Genomic DNA, 17,752 nt, shown 5'->3' on the forward strand with positions numbered 1-17,752 from the left:
ATGGCCTTTAGTTATTCTGGGGTGACCTTACAAGCCAATTGGTTTCACCGCAATATAAATCAAGGCATCAGAAACTGTCTAAATATGAACACACGCTCAATTTCGTGCATGTTTCTGTAAAAAACAACAACAAAAACTACACCCATACACCCTTTTCCTTTCGCCTTACAATTATTTGCTAATTGTATAATGTTTGAATAAAACGTATTGAAGTTTATAGAGACAAAACATCAAAGATTCATGTGAGTGTTCGCTTTAAGAGGAGGTTGACTTCAATTAGTGAAATCAAATGTGTTAACATCAGGACTCCACTTTCATCCTGATGCAGTAATGTAGATTGTTCTGGAAAATTGTGTAAATTCCTGTCAAACTTAAAGATAACAATTGTTATTTTAACTATAACTTTCAGTCCTCTGCCAAATGTTTTCATATAGTAGACTTTAGTTATTGTTTACATTTCTGAAGCAGCTAAAGAAACAGCAACTTCTGAGAGATTATTGCGCCTTTAGCTCTCTAATATCATCATACTGGTGAAAAAGATGTTATCAGTCCCTGTCTCGTTTTTCCTCTCTCCTCCCTGCTTCTCTCCTCTTCTTTAATCAGTTCCACTCTGTTATTGCTGGCCTGAGGCTGCTTGCCTCCTTGCTAAACTGCTTTCATAAGCCTGACACCAAAGCCAGCTCAGATGTCCATTAGACCTTTTAAATACTGTGCAGCTGACCTCGCCGTCATTAAGGAATCACTGACATGATGCTGTTCGCACCTTCTGAAGCCAAGAGTTGCTTTTCCTTCTGAAAATAGCTGACCACTTTCAAAAGGTCAAGTGAGCTCTTGTTGAAGAGGAGGGCGGCTGACCATAAAGGACGCTTTTAAACCCAGCAAAGACAGTTCAACGCGAGTTCTCAGCGGAGACGTACTCATAAAGCAACATGCTTCATGTTTCAGCGAGGGCTTCAGGAGAAAGAAGCATTTCCTGTCATGAACCCAGCTGGGAGTGATTAAGAGAGGTTGGTAAAATCCTGCTCTGGCATGCGTTTCCTCAGGGAAGTTCACAGGGCTATGTAAACCAACAATGTAACAGTAACCCTCGCAGTAACCCTGCTCAGTCAGACTCATCTTGTGTTGGTGTATTTACAGCGGGCAGCACAATGAGCATCATCATTGTGTTAGTTTAAATCATGGTGACTTTTAAATTTCAATCTTTTCCCTTAGAAAAAGTCGACGGTAATTGCTGAAGCACATTGGAGTAAGCGCGTACATAAGGAGGAGCTTAAAAGTTTACATGCCTCTGTTGAAAATCCATGATAACTTATTTTAAGCCATATAGGCGTAACATTTATGTACAATTCAACAAAAAACAAAACTATCTGCCAGGGAAAATTAAAAAAAAAGAATGCTCAGCATTAAACTATAGCTTTATTGAATTTTGGTTCAATTTCAACAATCACTCTTTCTGTTTGTAGTCCTTCAGCAAGCCCAAACTTGGTTTGGTAAAAATTTCCCATGAAGTTCTTTAACTCTTTCCAAATGAGGGGGAAAATTCCTCAAATTCTCAGTCAAATTGAATTCTGGTCTCTTCTTAGTCTCTTTGACCATCTTTTGAGTGATTTGGATGTAAAGCTGGACCACTGCAATGGCAAGCAAGCGGTTTATGCTCCATCTTCTGCTTTCAAGCAAAAATCTGAAGGTTTAGGTTCAAAGCTAACTGAGTTTCTGCTCCATTCATAGTTCTTCTAAAGAAATTTACCCCATAGCATGATGCTGTTTCACTGTGGCTTTTGGTTTCATCAGACTATAAACACATTCCCTCACAAGGTTTGAATTGTTTCTCTGGAAGGAAAAAGCTTCCCATCCTATACCTCGGTCCAGTCACATGGAGTTATTTGGAAAAAGCTCCTGTTTCTCACAAATTATTTATGTGTTCACACTACAAAGAAAAAGCCATAATAAGTCAATTTTAACCACACAAAATAAAATGGGCACGCAAAATCTAAACTTGACTTTTTATCAGACAAGTTTCATCACTTTACTGCAAAGTGTGACTTTATCTGACTTTAAGTCATGGATAATAGTTTATTCCTAATTTCTCTTTAATTTTATTGATTGTGCATCTTAGATTTGGATTTCTGTTCTTCTTTGTAGGCTCTTTAATTTCAGCCTTATTTTAAAAATTCTTTTAGCAAGAATAGTGTGGTATTGTTTCCACACTAATCCATATGATAGCATATTTCCAGGTAATAAAAGAACTTCACTGAATCCTAAATTGAATGTCAATTTGTATATTCATCTCTATTTACTGACTTTAATTGTTTCTGATTTTATAGAATACAAACACAGTTATAAATATACAAAAGAATTTTAGTATTCAAATTCACCACAATAAAGAAAACTAAAAAGGTTAAAGAAGACATTAAATTCTTGCCACATTAGCACATGTTTATCTTCACGTCTTATGCATAAATCTGTTTACAACACAATAACTCTCGTCCTCTGTGTTAACAAGAGTGGTGAAGCACCACTGGAATTTCAAAGTTAACGATAACCGTCTTGAAGAGGTAAAATAAAAAAATTCATATGACCAATTTAATATTCTTTGCCAGTAAAGAGTCTATATTTTGTATTTTTATTTTTGCAACATTGGTGTTTGAAATGTGAGCCAAAAGCTTCACCTCATATCCTCCCTCCTTGGCTAATGTTGTTTTGTTGTAGTTCTCTTAAAAGAGAGCATAAACTAACCAGGTTTGTGTAAAATGTCGTCTGTATTGAAAGCAGAAGGAGGCACATGTTTCTTCAATAATGATGAAAGAACCTTATTCTTGTAACTCAATCTTTCTGTAGCAGACAGCTTTTCATTAAGGAACAGCAGGGTCCTCTCTTTAAACCAAGAGCATCAGGATAGATGGAGCCTTGACACGCAAACAGAAACCAACACACACTCAGAGAGTGACAAACACACCCTGAGGATCTATGGATTCGGTGAGTCCAGGGGAGTTGGAGAAGTGGAAAAACACGTGTCCCACCTGTATTCGTGCCTAGCACCTGTTCTTGCTCAGTATTTCTTTTTTGTAATATGCTCCCCTCTGTGTTCGTCCAGCTGAGGCTCTGTGATGAATTTTGTGATGCTGGGGGTCAGAGGTGAAAGGTTAAGGGTACTCCAGCTGGCAGCCAGGGCTACTTCAGACTCCAGTTAGGAACCTTTCAGTGTCTGATGAAGGAGGAAGACTGGGGGCTGAAGAGTGAAGTAAAGTTGTCTTTGCCTTTGTGCGTCTTAAAGGCCTTTTTGCCAGCATGAATCATTTCAAAATATGATCTTACAGGAAAGCCACTGAGGTTCGTGAAGTAACTCTCCTCAAAATGTGGATTCACTTGTTTTACCAATCAATCAGTCACATTTATTTGCATAGCACATTTCAGCAACAAGACAGTTCAAAGTGCTTGACATCATGAAAACATAACGTCATAAGCACGTCATGCAGTCAGCATTTGTGAAAATCCTTGGTAACATTGCCATTGTTACTAAGGAAACAGCAAGGAAATATTATTTACCTTATAAAAAAATTATTTAGAGGTGTCAGAGTGAAAGGGGCCTAAATTAAATTGCACACCACACTTTAGAGTTTTATTTGGAAAATTAATAAAATAAAATGGGAAATTATGTGTAATTTTCCTTTCACTGCACTATTATGCACTACTTTATGTTCTACTATTATACATAAACACTTTTGCTTGACACGTTTACTCAAATCTCAACTGTGAGGTTTTGTTGCCTGTGGAAACACAGCAGTGTAATGTGGGAAAACCCACAGACCCTGCAGGCAAACATTTTAAGATGCTTTAAGAAAACAAATGTTACTTCTACATCATTATGCACCAATTGAAGAATTAATTCTGCATAATAAAGTTTGTTTCTGACAGCATGCTAAACACTAAAAAGAACTGCGCTGTATCACAGTATGAACTACACATAATCAAGTAATTTTTCTAGGAATTTATATTTAACTGTGCAACATCTGTATTTACCCTGGGATTTATTACTTCTCTCTATTCAGTCATTTGGATTCAATTCTGTCCTGTATATCGATACCAACCCCCTCATAGTGGATTGTATGGTTCCTAAAAGCACACATTTGTTCACTTTACTGGTTTATTTGCTGTGGAAGACTTACCTTATGCATGAGTCAGTTTATTAGATGCACCTGTTTGTTTACTTGTAAACACAAATAGTGATTCAATCAATCCCATAGCAGCAGCTCGACTTTTAGACATCTGAACGTGATAAAGATGACTTGTGTTTTTGTTGTTAAAGGTCAAATGGCCTACACCAGCAGAAGATCGTCTGTCAGTAAAGAACTGGAAAATAAGGTTGCATTCCACAGAGACTCATGAAAAATAAACAAGGGAAAAACATGAAGAAAAAACGTTGCCTGGTCCAAATAATCTTGATTTCATTTTCAGCACTCAGATGTCTAGGCAAGGCGCTTAGCTCCAAGTGGCCAACCGAACTGTGTTTCAGCGTAAAAGTGTGTCTGTGCTTGTGAGTGTGAATGTGGTGCTAGTGTAAAGCATTTAGAGTAGTCAGTATGACTGAAAAAGCAGTATATAAGTTCAGTCTGTTTATCTTTTTTGTGATGCTGGGAGTCAGAGGTGAAAGGTTAGGGGTACTCCATGTTTATTACCATCTGAACATGTTTTAAACACCACATCCTACCTGAGCATTGTTGATAATCATGCTTCTTCTTGTATGAGCACAAAGAAGAATCTTTTGAGAACTACTTTCTGCCAGAAACTCCACAGTACAAAACTCAAATCAGACCAAAATGGCTTCTAGACAATGAACGGTCTTCACTGTACTTCAACGGCCTCCACAGTCACCAGATCTTAACCCAACACGTAAACGGGAGATTATCAACATGAATGTGAAGATGACAAATCTGCACCAACCATGTCATGATGTGAAGCCAACATAAAACAAAATATCTGAGAAATTTTTCAAGCAAATTTTTCTGTTTTCAAATTTACGCTTTATCAAATTAAGGCAGTTCTCAATGCGAAATGGGTCCAACCTCAGCCTTGTACCAGCAAAGGTTCACCTAATAAAGTGCCTGCTGAGTGTAAGTGACTGCAATATTAAAAAATAACAATATTATGTTTTATCTTTAGAGTCGAGTTTTGATCTGTCAAATTTAGCTCAGTGTTGACACAAATTTCCTTACAAATACAGTGCGCAAATTAAGCTGTTTACATGATGGATTTGACATGAAATACAAGGGCAAGAAACTATTAGGTATAACAGGCTAAAAAGTTAAATGCTTTCTATACGTGTCTATACAAACATGTGATTAAAGATGAGGTTTTGTGAAGAAAATAGGCTGTGGTTTCCCTTGTTTTTCCAGTGGTTGGTAGATCCTTTAAATTACTGAAGAGAGCCACATGTGCCGCTTATTGGCATGAAGTGTGTTTGATTTAATAGAGTTTTCCAAAACATTAGCTCTCCTCAAGTGGAAAATCTTTTTAATGAGAAGTGCACAAAACATGGTAAATAGCCATTAGACTTACTTTAACAGCTCCCACATGTTTACTGTGTTTATGAGGGGTGTGACTGAGAGAGGAGAAGGTTGTTTGACTCGTTTCTGTATGGGGGAAGAAACTAAGAAAGACCACCTGAGCTTTTCCTCCTCAATTGTATCTTTAATATGATATTTCCATGGGTAAAACACACAGAGTCAAAGCTGTGTAAAGGATTAACTGCAGCTAACAAAAAGACGAACCACCTTCTTATGTGTCTCCCTCCAACAAATAATCTCTACTACCCTGTCATCAGCCTCCTGTGTCTGTCTGCTGTAGAGTGTTGCTGCCCCTGATCCATCTCCTATTGTTACCTAATTATATGAAGTCATCAGACGGCTCCAGATCTCAGACTATCTGTATAATCACACTGCTGTTTTACGCACACCAAGTCTCTCACAGAAACACATTTTTCATTAAAAATCAAAATGTTAAAAGCTTTACAATCGTTAGATTTATTATCTCTGCTCTTCCCTGGAGGTCCTTCCCTCACGCTCTTTAATTATAACTCTAAACTCCATTAGATGTCTGATGTGTGTTTAATGAATGTTGGTGAGGCATCCAACGTTAAGTTAATTGCAGATCATTGAGATAATTTCAGTTATTTAGAAAACCCGCAGCTTTTCCAACTGTTATGAGGGTTGGGGGGGGATTTGACTGCAGACTGAGTGAGCAGACAGAGCTGTGGTTAGCCTCAAATAGAGCCCTGTGCTGTGGGACAACCTTTATGGGATTTACTGACAGTAATGATGCTCATGATGAGGTGTCAGATTATTGTTTTAGAAAGCTGAAGCTCCTTTTATGTTTTTCCTTCCCTTTTATGACAAACAGCCTTACAAACTGTGCTGAGGTTTAGCGTGGAGCCTCCTGTCTCCGGCTGACTGCCACCTGTTAAATAATATGTTCTCTATTTGTTGCTTTACCACCAGAGACGGCTTTGTTACAAAGAAACGTGACAGCTGCATTTACAAACTCGGTGCTATTATTAACTACACAGCACAGCTAATATCCTACACTTTAACTACAGTTAAAAGATAATAAAAAGGTATTTTTATTTCCTGTATCACACAGTCACACATAAAACGTTTTGTGTCTGTACATGAGATACAGTAAACATATACTCATGGGTGGTTCTAGACAGGGGCCAGCTGGGGCCTCTGCCCCTGCAGAACTAGTCCTGGCCCCTGTACTGAAGACACAAAACTAAATCAATTTCTTAGGACGACATGTACTGGCACAAAAGCCATAGCTAATTGGTTCTTTGGGCTAATTAAATTGTTTACCTTCACAATTTTACTTTAAAAATTAATTTGAAATGAAGTTGTTGCCCTTCAGCCTCAGCTGTATTGAGATAGAATCAGTTTTCATCTTCTACATCAGGCGTCAGCAACCTGCAGCTCTCATGAACCATCAACTGGGGACAAATGCCAGTTTCTATCGCTCCAACATCATCAGGCAATGGTTTGTGACCCACAACTGGATGCCAATGGAGTTCCTCTCACCGCACTCCTCATTCCTCAACCCCGTTGGGGAATTTTTCAAAATGTGGTGGTGGAAAGTAAAGGAAGATTGCACTGCAATTCCTACAGCCTTTAATGTACAGTTTTGCTTAAGGAGATGTTCACATTTCTACTTTTGTTTTCTTTTCTTTGTGCTGTGCAATAATTCTTCACTAAATTAAAAAATACTTTAACTACAAAGAGAAATAAAATGTCATTCAAATTTCTCCAAAGAATTGATGTAGATAGTGATGACTGTGGGCAGGAATATTACAGACTGTAGCAGTCTGTAATACAGTGAATCTGAAGAAGCCTCTGACTGAAGACACCATGTTGTTATATAACAGTCTAATAAAAGGGATGGTCAGGGCTATCCATAATGTTTTAAATATTGCTATGAAACAATTCAACAACTATGTTAGACTCAAAGGTCCTGAGCAGTGGTGAGGACATATTTATCATTTATACATGTGTGTATAATAAAACTAGCTGATATAAAATGAGCTGTCACCACAATTCTCCTGATAAGGAAGCCTAGTTATAATACAGCATGTCTTTTATAAGATAAAATACTGCATAAATGCATTATTGCTATTCTGGATAGAAAAATTGAAACTGATCAGTGGTTCACATTATTGTTGTTAAAAGTTGTTTTAGGTGCATGATATAGACCAGATAAACGATGATGAATTACTCACAAATGCCCTCACTGAGTTAAGCAAAATACAAAGGTCAAGAAAACACAGCAGGTTTTATTGCTGGGACTTTGCTCGTTTTTTTTTTCCACAGCAGGTGAACGAAGGGAGCGTTTCTCATTGCAAAGCTGACAGCAGAAGCAGACGCCATGATTCGGTAAGTACGTTACAAATCTCTTGAAAATATTCCTGGCTTTTATTTGAACTATACTGGAATTTGAATTAATCTACAGTCTTTTCACATGCAGGGTTTCTATCATAGTCAGCGTTTTGCTGATGCTAACCATCAATGCAAAGCCCTTGGTATGGAAATGTGCTGTTTAGGTTTAGATTGAATCATACAAACTTTAAAAGCTTTTTCCTTTGGTGACAGATGTCTAATATTTGCTCTCCTCTTCAGAATAAACCTTCAGATGAACACTTGGAGCAAAGGGTTGTGTAAGTTGACATCTTCAACCAAAAGTACAAAACCCAGTGGCCTCTTCAGATGAAGGCTGACACTGCATTGTCGACATTGTTACAGGTTCATTGATGACAAAGGGAAGTTGTCCTGGGGAGCAGAGGTTGAGCCTCCAGAGGACATGGACGGGATCGAGTATGAGGTCGACCCTCGTATGAGGATCTGGAACAGCATGAAGGCCAGCGGACAGGAGAAACACTACCTGGAGCCTGAGGAAGATCTGGATAAGATTTACCATCCTTCAACAGTCGAGCTCCAAGCTCATATCAGAGAGCTTGGATACAAAGCTGAAGAGAAGGAAGACGACCAGCATTTGCCTGCACAGATGGAGCAGGTAGTTTATCTGCAGCCTGAGAAAGACATGGATGATGTTTACCACAAAAAGCCCCTCTTGCCCGCCCTTCAACGAGACGTGGCTGAAGCTGCTGCCCCTGTTGACATTCCCTCTCAAAGAAAGTACACTGAGCCAGAGGAAGATCTCGATTATCTTTACCATAAAGGGTTTGACATGCCAGTCCTTCAACAAAAGGTAGCTGAGGCTCCTGTCGACATTCCCTCTCAGAGGAAGTACACCAAGCCAGAGGAAGATCTGGATGGACTGTACCACCAGTGATCCAGGCTTAGCATTTATTTAAAACATGTCAGATGCAACACACAGGCGCATCTGTGTAATTTGATTCTATTAAACTGCTTTACAGTAACATACATGGATCAATCGCTATCTATTTTACATTTCATGTTGATAGAAACTCATGAGAGATTTCAGGTTTTATTTGATGAAGACAAGGAGAAAAGGCGTAGAGGAGAGATAAGGTCATATCTACTGCATATGAGAGCAATTAAAACATATTTTTCATATTAATTGCAGAACAATAAAGTATGATGTTTTCTGAGCTTTCAATAAAAACACAGCCCAAAATAACCAGGTATATATATTTTTATTTAAACAGAAAATAATTACATTTGTGTCTCAGATTCCTAAAAAAGTATTAAAAATTTGAACCTCTGGCAAAACTAAGTTTCCTTCACTGCAGCATCTCAGCAGGAATGACTCCCTTCTTCAATATTAAGTTTCCATAAAGAGCAGTTTCCCTGAGCAAAAACAAAACACAGAAAAATATCAAACAATTCTTTAAAAAAAAAAAAGAACTTGGGTGTAGACTTTAAAATTTTTGGAGTTGAAGGCCAAAACTGAAATAAGTAAATAATTAAAGAAGTAGGTAAGAATGGGAAGAGGAAAAATGGAGCTTAGAGTCCCTGAGTTTTCCCACAACATTTATTTCAAATGTTCATGTTTGTTTAAGATGTATTTTACAGTTTCAGAAAAAGTAATTATTTTTAATTAAAAAGACTTTAAAGACTCTTGAAGATTTTAAAGAATTGAACAAATCTAAAACATGCAGGACACCAGCTCTTCTGGACTGCACTTGGACACCCCCGCCACCTGTAAGTTAAAGCAGAAAAATACGCACCCTGTTGCCACGACAGCGTATGCCTTTTTAGCTCGTTCGTAGAAATTAAATCTTTCCATTTTCTCCAGAGAGCTCTGCATGTGAACAGCAATCAGTAAAAACTTATTTTGTTTTAAGTTCAGCCCATATGTAATTAGTGTCATACCTGTGAGCCTGCCTGGCTGAGGAGCTGTGTGTAAGTGTCCCACACTGGGACAGCTAAACGTCTCTGCTTGTCACTCTTTACCAGATCCATGACTGCTGCCTGTCGGCAACAAATTTAACATGCAATATTCTTGAAGATACAGCTGTTCTCTTCCCTATTTCTGCATTTGCTATGTTTCAGCCTTATTCCAAAATTAGTTTAATTCAAAAAGTCCCTCTAAATCTTAGAGAAAATACCACCATAAAATGGCACAATGTCAACTGTTTCTATGGTACAGATAATGTAACACATTATCTGGGTACATTATCTACCCAGATAATGTGTGCAGGACTTTCGTCTAGTGTGGTGTCCAACAACAATTGTGTAATTTCTCATAAATGTCAACTAGATCTGTGCTAATAAATACTAAATTGAGAAGGGCCTACAGCAGTGAATACTTATATTTGTGACTTCTTTTAAAGAAAAATCAATTTTATCATTGTGGATTATTCCATGTAGAATGCAGAGGAAATCCTACATAGAACTCCTTATTGGAATTGGAATAAGGCTGCAACATAAAACGTCATGGTACTGTAAATACAAAATAGCTGGAGATTAAACTCTGATTTTGACATGCATGTGTGGGCTTTGTACCGGTCTGTCGACGTAGGTATCCAAGGGCAACAACTTTAAAATCGCCTCTAAAAGTTGTGGGATTCCCAGACCTGTAACCAGAATGAGTCAAAAGTTAAAACAACAGTGTAGTAACAATCCGGTATAATGTTTTCATTTCACCATACCATCAGCTCTGATCTCTTTTGGACCACAGGCACAAATAGAAGACGCAGGGAAATTAGCATCTGCAAGTACTGAAGATGATAAAACATTAAATTAGTTTCACTGTTGACATAAATGAGCTTTCTGACCCCTTGCAGTTCAAACACCACAGGTTGTAACCACCACCGGACATGAATGACACGAATAGAGCTGTGGATCATACCCAGTTCATCCCCATGGCCCATTTTGGCCAGCGCATACAGCAGCTCTGGTGATAAAACAGAGGGGATCCCCTTCAGAACCACCATCCTGCAAGCCGAACAACTTAGAATTCACAGAAGCAGAAATCGAGGCGAACCGAAAGGATTTCCCTGAATCTACTTCCGTCTTGTTTAGCTTTACAGCACCTACTGGTCAGAAAATGAACTACAAACAAAAAATCAAAAGTATTTTTGTCAGGAGCCTCTGGTCAGAAGAGGGATGTTCATTTTTTAGATACAGAAAAATGCCCTTTATATTTTTGGCACTTCTGATGAAGACTGGAAAATGTTTTTAAAATAAAATGTTCTTTTATTGCTGTAAAGACATCTCACACATTGAATTAGTGAAAAACAGAATGCAATTTTCTAAAAACTGCAACTTAAGATTATTTTTAAATGCCGCTCTCACAAATAGCTACGGAAAAACACCATTACATGCTTATGAATACACAAAAACTAAGTATGCATTTTTCCAGGTCAGACAGGTACAGCAAAAGATCTAAAGTATCCTTAAATGAATCTGTTAGCAAATTTCACACAAAGGAGGTTTTCCTAAGTATGTTTGTTGCTGTTGCATTTGTTGACAAGTCCTGAGCCAACTCAGGTTCTCCTGAGGCCCACAGTCAAGCAGGGAGCCTTAGACAGTTGCAACATTTGCTTATACTGTGGTTCAGAGCTAATGAGAACTACTTTGTGTTGGTCACACCAATTAAAATATGTTCAAGTTTTTGCCTCAAATAATTTAAGCTGCAACGTTGTAAAGTAGTAACTATAATGGTTGTTCATTCATGATTCAGTTTTTCTCCCTTGAACTGAAAAATATAATAAGAAAAAAATATGCACATATATACAGTATTTTATATATGTTCAGATGTTACATAAATAGCTATATCTCTTCTATTTTGGGGTCTGTTTGCAGCAAAGTCAAACAACAGACTGAACCTCCTTTTGGAAAAAAATGATTCTGTATTTTTTACTATGGCTTGTAGCTTGAACACTGACCTAATCGTGTCCATAGAAGCTCAAATAGAGCCAGCAATGTGACTAAATCTCACAGCTGCTGTGTTAGTTTGGGAAATAAAAGTGACTTTGGGGGAAGTTATTTGAGGCTGCTGAGCAGGAAAAAAAGAACCTTGCAGGAGTCAGGCCTGTCTGCCAAATCTGAAAGCCCCTTCTCCCTCTCTGGACCCATGCTGCTCTCGCTTTATTTCGGCTTCTTTAAATGAGTTTATCACGCTATGAGGGACTGCACTGCCAAATTGCAACGTTTTGCCCCCTTTGTGTGCAAGGAGAGCCTCATTTAAGTCTACATTTATTATTTTGACCTTTCGGCAGCCTCAAAGAGGAGCTCCTTTTCTGCTCCTCTCGGTGCTCTTTTGTGCTTTCCTGCAGAGTGAGGAGACACGTTTTTTTTCTATTCCTTTTAAATGTTTTGTTAGAGGTGCTGACAAGTGAGCAAGATCCAGGGGAATATTGAATAATAATAATAAAAAAAAAAACAATTAGGCCATCGCCTTGTGGCGATATGAAGCACTGCCGTGTGAAGATCAGAGAGAGAAAAGATGCCTCCTGATGATTGGAGCAGCAGCAGAAAGCACACTTTAACCAAATTGGTTCTGGTGGTTCTCTTTGCAGATCAGTAGTTCTGCATTTACAGCATAATGGGTATCTTCAAACAACAAAAATGTGCAAATTTACTAAGTTGGTAATTAGTTATTTTTTATTTACAACAATATGTATGTTATACAAATGTATCTGAGTAAATTGTCAGTTTATTTCAGTAATTCAATTCAAAAAGTGAAACTCAGACAGACATATTGTTAAATGTTTATTTCTGATTTTTTTGATTTAATGGCTTCCAGCTAATGAAAACCTAATGGACATTTTCTCAGAATAACATTTTAATATGACAATTTTCCACCATGTTTTTTTCTAAGCACTAAGCATCTAGTAATATGTTTGAATATTCTGTCCATTGTTTGGAGGTTGGACACAATCACCTGTGATGGAAAAACACAAAGGAAAAGAATATAAGCAGGTTGTCTACACCTGCCTATGTTTGGAGGTTATGGAATGGGTTGGTGCTCATCTCCAGCAATGATTAGGCGAGAGTCGGGATCCACCCTGGACATGTCGCCAATCCGTTGTAGGACAGCAAATCTAATACAAATTCACACGTCGTTTATCACACTGTTTTCACTGGTTGTCTCATATGACCTAAATCAGGGATGTCCAAAATGTATCCTGCATGTTTTATTCCTCTCTCTGGTTCAACACCCTGGTAACAACCTTCTGAGCATGTCTAAGCTCTGCAGAGACCTGCTAACGGACCATCATTTGATTCAAGTGTGTGAACCATGGAGAGAACTAAAACATGCAGGACACCGGCCCTTCAGGATTAACTTTGAACATCCCTGACCAAAACAAAGTGCTTTTCTTAGCAGAGAAATAAAATTCACAATCCACATTTAGCTTCCACGTAAAGCCTTAAAACAGCTCCACCTAGTGGTCTAGAGTAGACAACGCAAAATCACATGCTACTTTACCAACACAGCTAAGGTCACACTAATGAAAACTATGGAACACACCACCTTACATCTTAACATTTTTCAAGAATTCCCACACAATAATTAGTGTTAAAAATTGTTATTTACCTTTATTTGCAAAATGCACACACAATAAACTGCTACAAACATTTGAAAAATGAAAAGGCAGAACTAGTACAAATTATTCATCCAGCTTCATCCTTCCTGTACACACAGACTATAAAACAGTTTTCAAGTCACCATCACAGTCAAGTCTCCAGATCCAAAACAGCACTTTGTTAACACTTGGCACCAGCAGGCTATGATGGGACACTTTTCACTTCACTGTTTATAATTTTCAGCTGGTATACAATCAGTATCTCAGTATTACACAATGCATTACCAGTGAGGGAGTGATCAACTGATTGCCAAAACCCAATGATGTTCTTTGAGCTTTTTATTTACTGGTCCTGGAAATTGGCTTTTCTTTTCTCCACAAATGCAGTCATGCCCTCCTTACGGTCATCCTGCAGACAAAATCGGATTTAAACATCATTGATCAGCTGTTAGAGACAGAGTTAACGCTCACAGTTGATCACCAAACAGGCTTTTCTATTTACCGTTGCAAAGGTAGAATGGAACAATCGCTTTTCCAAGCGATTTCCTTCAGCCAAAGTCAGTTCATAAGCTGCAGTTTAACAAATGATGAAGTTAAACAAAGTTGATGATTCAGACTTTCGTTTGACAATAAATAAATTCTTCACATACCTGCATTCACAGCTTCTTTAGCCATGGCGCTGATCAGCTTGGAATTGGCAGCAATTTTCTCCCCACATTTAACAGCCTCAGATATGAGCTGGTCCACAGGATAAATTTTACTCACCAAACCTAAAAACACACAAAATGAACAATAGAATATGCTTCATTTTATGTCTGATATTATATATTGCATCACATATGGCTCTCTGTGGGTCATTCAGATTAATAAAAAAAAATTAAATAATCAGCAGTTACAATAGCTGATTTATCTTCTATTTTACTATATATATATATATATATATATATATATATATATATATATATATATTTGTTTTACAATTTTTTCTATATAGGCTTCTATTTTAAAGATGAATTTCATAGAATAGAATAAACACCCAAATTAAGAAAATAATTTTCTGTTTTCCTTTTCAAGAAGGAACACAAAAAACACAACATTTTAATTAAACTCTAGTGAAGCAAAAACTATTAGCCAGTTTTCCTGTTATCAGGCCTAGCAGGTCATCGGCACTCTACAAGCTAGTGAACTATAACCACTGACATTCACACAAATGTACAGAGATGAGAAGATATTTTCTGCAGAGGTTGTACAAACTACCAAAGGTAATTTTTGATGTTTGCATTATTTTACTTTACTCACATAACTACATTCATTCCACAAAACAAACAAACAAACAAAAAACACTATGAAGCTCCTTCACATCTGATGTTCCTCTGGCAATGACTCTTTATCTTCAGGTCCTTGCATTGATAGAATATGACACATTCAGACACACATTCAGTCTGGCTTGAATGTGTGTCTGGTCTGCAACCCTGCAGGGAGTTCAGATCCTAACTTGAACGAGTCTTTCAGTAATGTTGTGCTCTTTTTCTCAAGTTTAAACTGGTGTGTTTTAGTCCCTGGGTAAAAGTGAATACAGACAGGTTTGATGCCAAATAAAACCAGAAACTGATGTAGATTAAGTAAAGCCTGATCACTGCATCTTTTTCATAAAGTCACTATATACTGTTGCCATTACCTGACTGTTTGGCCTCCTGAGCATTAATCCTGTCTCCCGTTAGTACCATCTCCATTGCCAGGGATTTGCCAACAGCACGAGTCAGGCGCTGGGTACCTCCCGCCCCTGCAAGTAAAACAGTCATGGAGAGTCAAAGCAACAGCGCTGTAAGATCTACAGTACATAGGACAGAAAGAAGTCTCTACCTGGGATGGTCCCCAGCAGGATCTCTGGTTGGCCAAACTGCGCCTTCTCTCCAGCGTAGATGATGTCACACATCATGGCTAGCTCACAGCCTCCACCCAGCTGCAACAGAATCAGAACAAGGAAGACAATCAGGCTGCATGTGTGCAATTTCCTTGGAAACACGTTTATTTAACAAAATATGAATGTCTGCTGGTTTTAAGGTATTACATTCAACAGTGGCAGTGTGCCATTATGCACAGAACAATAACAGAAATCTGATATGTGGATAAAATAATGTTGAACTCTATAAGTGTGAAGAAGACTTCTAAAGGTGCTTTTCCACTGGCAAGTCGCGCACCAATAGGTTAATGTGTGGTTTGGTTCAGGTAGTGAACTTCTCCATTATACAGGGATTTGCCCTCCTTCCAACCCAGAACAGGTAAGCGTACCTGGGTGTTGCACTGAAGGGAAAATGGGTGCACTACAATAAGACTGATAAAACCTCAATATAGATGGATGGTTTGGAAGCCGTAATATTGGAATAACTTTATGACAGTTAAGGCCTCATAGCTAAGCAGCATTAAAAGGTGTTTGTTTTAAAATGTTAAGTTTTTTTTTTTTTCTTTTGGTTGGATTTCAAGTGCTAAACTCTTCTGGAGAAAGATATTAAAAAAAGGAGAAAATAAAAAGCTTTGTGATACTTACAGCAAATCCATTAACAGCTGCGATTACAGGTTTCCTCACTGTGGACACTCTGTTCCAGTGAGCCAGAAAGTTCCCACCATAACATTCCTGAAAAGTTCGATTCTGCATCTCTTTAATATCTGCTCCAGCTGAAAAAACACAACAGCAGAGTTCACCTCTAAAATAATCACTTTAAGCCAAACAATCTGCCAATATAAAAACATGTGATGCCATACCAGCAAAGGCTCTCTCGCTGCCCGTGATGACAACAGCTCCAACGTCTTTGTCGGCTTCAAAGGCGTCCAGCGCCTGTCCCAGCTCCTTCATTAGACCGTCACAGAGAGCGTTGAGAGCCTTGGGTCGGTTCAGCTGAATGAAACCTACATTATTCTTGTCACCTCGCTTTTCCACCAAAATATACTCGTACTGACCACCTACATGAAGAAGAAACTGCCTTTACGATCACGATCCACAACTTGCAAAGTTAGCTGCCACTTTCATCTATCTGGTGGGAGCCATTTTTAAAGTAAGTACACTCATTCTTTTTCTTAAAGTACAATGATGTTTGAATTGTTAAGTCAGTCCATCCACCAAGGAGAAAAGGCAAAATTAAAAAATTGAATGAGAACATTCACTGAACTCTGGTGGATTGTCATTTGTTTTATTGTGTTGTGCAACCAGTTAGTGCACTGATCAGAAAGTCACCCTCATATTAGATGTATTATAATTAGAAAACAAAAGCAAGAACAATGCAATAAAACACATGTTTGAAGTCATCTTATCTGGAGCAAGCCAGCAGCTCTTATAGCTCACATTTGACAATTTAGATGTATTCACAGCAGAAAATCATAACAAAACGTTGCACCTTTTAGTAAGTTTGGAAAAATAAAAGAGGAACATATGACCAAGTCAATAATTAAAAATGTGTTTTTTCTTCAAAGTGAACAAAATCTTGGTTTAAATAAGTGCATTCGTGCTTTTATGTAAAATAACAAACAAAACAACAATCTGACAGTGCTCCACTGACAGTTGCAACAGCAACATTAAGGTTCTAAAAATATACTTTAAAAGATCAGATAACCTCGTTCCTTCATAAATAAATAAGCGTAATAAAATGCAGCAGCAAGGTTAAAGATCCGTTTATCTGCTGCACACTTGGACAGCATCCAGATATCTTGACATTGTCTTATTGCAGCCAGGTGTTCGCCCCGCGGACCCGTGGCTGCTTTCTGACCACACACCTGAGCTGTAGAGGCGGCTGGCGGACAGCAGGGCCGGCGCTGCTCTGGAGGACTTCAGGAGCAAAGCTGCGTTTCTGCACAAAAAGGCCATGACTGCAGCGAGACACTGAACTTCGCAACAATCTGGTTAGTGGGACCTTCCTCTTACAATTTCTTCTTTGGTGCTTGGTTTTTGTGGCGGCAGGCTAAAAAAAGGCTTCACCGCCATCTAGAGTCTCTGGAAAGGCATGCAAGCAAGGGTTATGAATTTTTTGAAATTCTTCACCTCACTAATAAAATGTTTTTCATTGTGATGTTAACAATCCATTCATCCACCAAACATGAAATAGATAAATTTACTTCCATTACATATAATTATTAGCTAAAATAATAATAAAAAAATAATCTAAACACATTTTACAAAAACAAATAAATAATAATAATAATAATAATAATAATCCAGCAAAATTAGTTTTTTCCTAGGAAGGTGACAAGCAGAAAAACACTGGG

The 17,752-nt window shown here is 38.0% G+C and overlaps 3 protein-coding genes across 5 annotated transcripts; 1 reads left to right on the forward strand and 2 right to left on the reverse strand.

Moving 5' to 3' along the window:
* Positions 1 to 7,847: 7,847 nt before the first annotated feature.
* Positions 7,848 to 8,922, forward strand: LOC102232665. The gene is made up of 4 exons (XM_005813425.2): positions 7,848 to 7,916; positions 8,008 to 8,062; positions 8,160 to 8,197; positions 8,283 to 8,922. The coding sequence occupies exons 1-4, from the start codon at positions 7,909 to 7,911 to the stop codon at positions 8,830 to 8,832; spliced, it is 651 nt and encodes a 216-aa protein (XP_005813482.1). The 5' UTR covers positions 7,848 to 7,908; the 3' UTR covers positions 8,833 to 8,922.
* Positions 8,923 to 9,134: 212 nt separating this feature from the next.
* On the reverse strand, positions 9,135 to 11,003 carry fuom (fucose mutarotase). 3 transcript variants are annotated; one of them, XM_005813426.3, is made up of 6 exons: positions 10,816 to 11,003; positions 10,616 to 10,684; positions 10,470 to 10,540; positions 9,837 to 9,935; positions 9,692 to 9,765; positions 9,135 to 9,311 (listed from the first exon to the last, which is right to left on the reverse strand). In XM_005813426.3, the coding sequence occupies exons 1-6, from the start codon at positions 10,898 to 10,900 to the stop codon at positions 9,245 to 9,247; spliced, it is 465 nt and encodes a 154-aa protein (XP_005813483.1). In that variant the 5' UTR covers positions 10,901 to 11,003; the 3' UTR covers positions 9,135 to 9,244. The 3 variants fall into 3 exon arrangements, with proteins under 3 accessions (XP_005813483.1, XP_023182786.1, XP_023182785.1); XM_023327018.1 differs by lacking the exon at positions 9,692 to 9,765 and having other exon boundaries at positions 9,135 to 9,663; XM_023327017.1 differs by having other exon boundaries at positions 9,135 to 9,765.
* A 2,479-nt stretch (positions 11,004 to 13,482) lies between these two features.
* Positions 13,483 to 17,441, reverse strand: echs1 (enoyl-CoA hydratase, short chain 1). Its single transcript, XM_005813416.3, has 8 exons — positions 17,264 to 17,441; positions 16,259 to 16,456; positions 16,044 to 16,171; positions 15,359 to 15,458; positions 15,174 to 15,278; positions 14,146 to 14,265; positions 13,998 to 14,065; positions 13,483 to 13,904 (listed from the first exon to the last, which is right to left on the reverse strand). Exons 1-8 carry the CDS (start codon positions 17,352 to 17,354, stop codon positions 13,839 to 13,841), a joined length of 876 nt encoding a protein of 291 aa, XP_005813473.1. The 5' UTR covers positions 17,355 to 17,441; the 3' UTR covers positions 13,483 to 13,838.
* Positions 17,442 to 17,752: the final 311 nt, after the last annotated feature.

The sequence above is a fragment of the Xiphophorus maculatus genome, chromosome 22 (assembly GCF_002775205.1).
Source record: "Xiphophorus maculatus strain JP 163 A chromosome 22, X_maculatus-5.0-male, whole genome shotgun sequence".
In the NCBI taxonomy this organism is placed as follows: domain Eukaryota; kingdom Metazoa; phylum Chordata; class Actinopteri; order Cyprinodontiformes; family Poeciliidae; genus Xiphophorus; species Xiphophorus maculatus.

Bases quoted from the DNA above. Each gene is read 5' to 3' on its own strand.
- LOC102232665 (XM_005813425.2), top strand. The intron at 8,063-8,159 runs GTATGGAAATGT...TCTCCTCTTCAG, and splicing joins CCATCAATGCAAAGCCCTTG to AATAAACCTTCAGATGAACA. The intron at 8,198-8,282 runs GTAAGTTGACAT...ACATTGTTACAG, and splicing joins CACTTGGAGCAAAGGGTTGT to GTTCATTGATGACAAAGGGA.
- fuom (XM_023327017.1), bottom strand. From the start codon at position 10,900: ATGGTGGTTCTGAAGGGGATCCCCTCTGTTTTATCACCAGAGCTGCTG. The intron at 10,685-10,815 runs GTATGATCCACA...TATCATCTTCAG, and splicing joins GGGCCATGGGGATGAACTGG to TACTTGCAGATGCTAATTTC. The intron at 9,936-10,469 runs GTACAAAGCCCA...TGTTGCCGACAG, and splicing joins ATACCTACGTCGACAGACCG to GCAGCAGTCATGGATCTGGT.
- echs1 (XM_005813416.3), bottom strand. From the start codon at position 17,354: ATGGCCTTTTTGTGCAGAAACGCAGCTTTGCTCCTGAAGTCCTCCAGA. The intron at 16,457-17,263 runs GTGTGTGGTCAG...TTCTTCATGTAG, and splicing joins CAGCCGCCTCTACAGCTCAG to GTGGTCAGTACGAGTATATT. The intron at 15,459-16,043 runs GTAAGTATCACA...ATTCTGTTGCAG, and splicing joins CAGCTGTTAATGGATTTGCT to CTGGGTGGAGGCTGTGAGCT.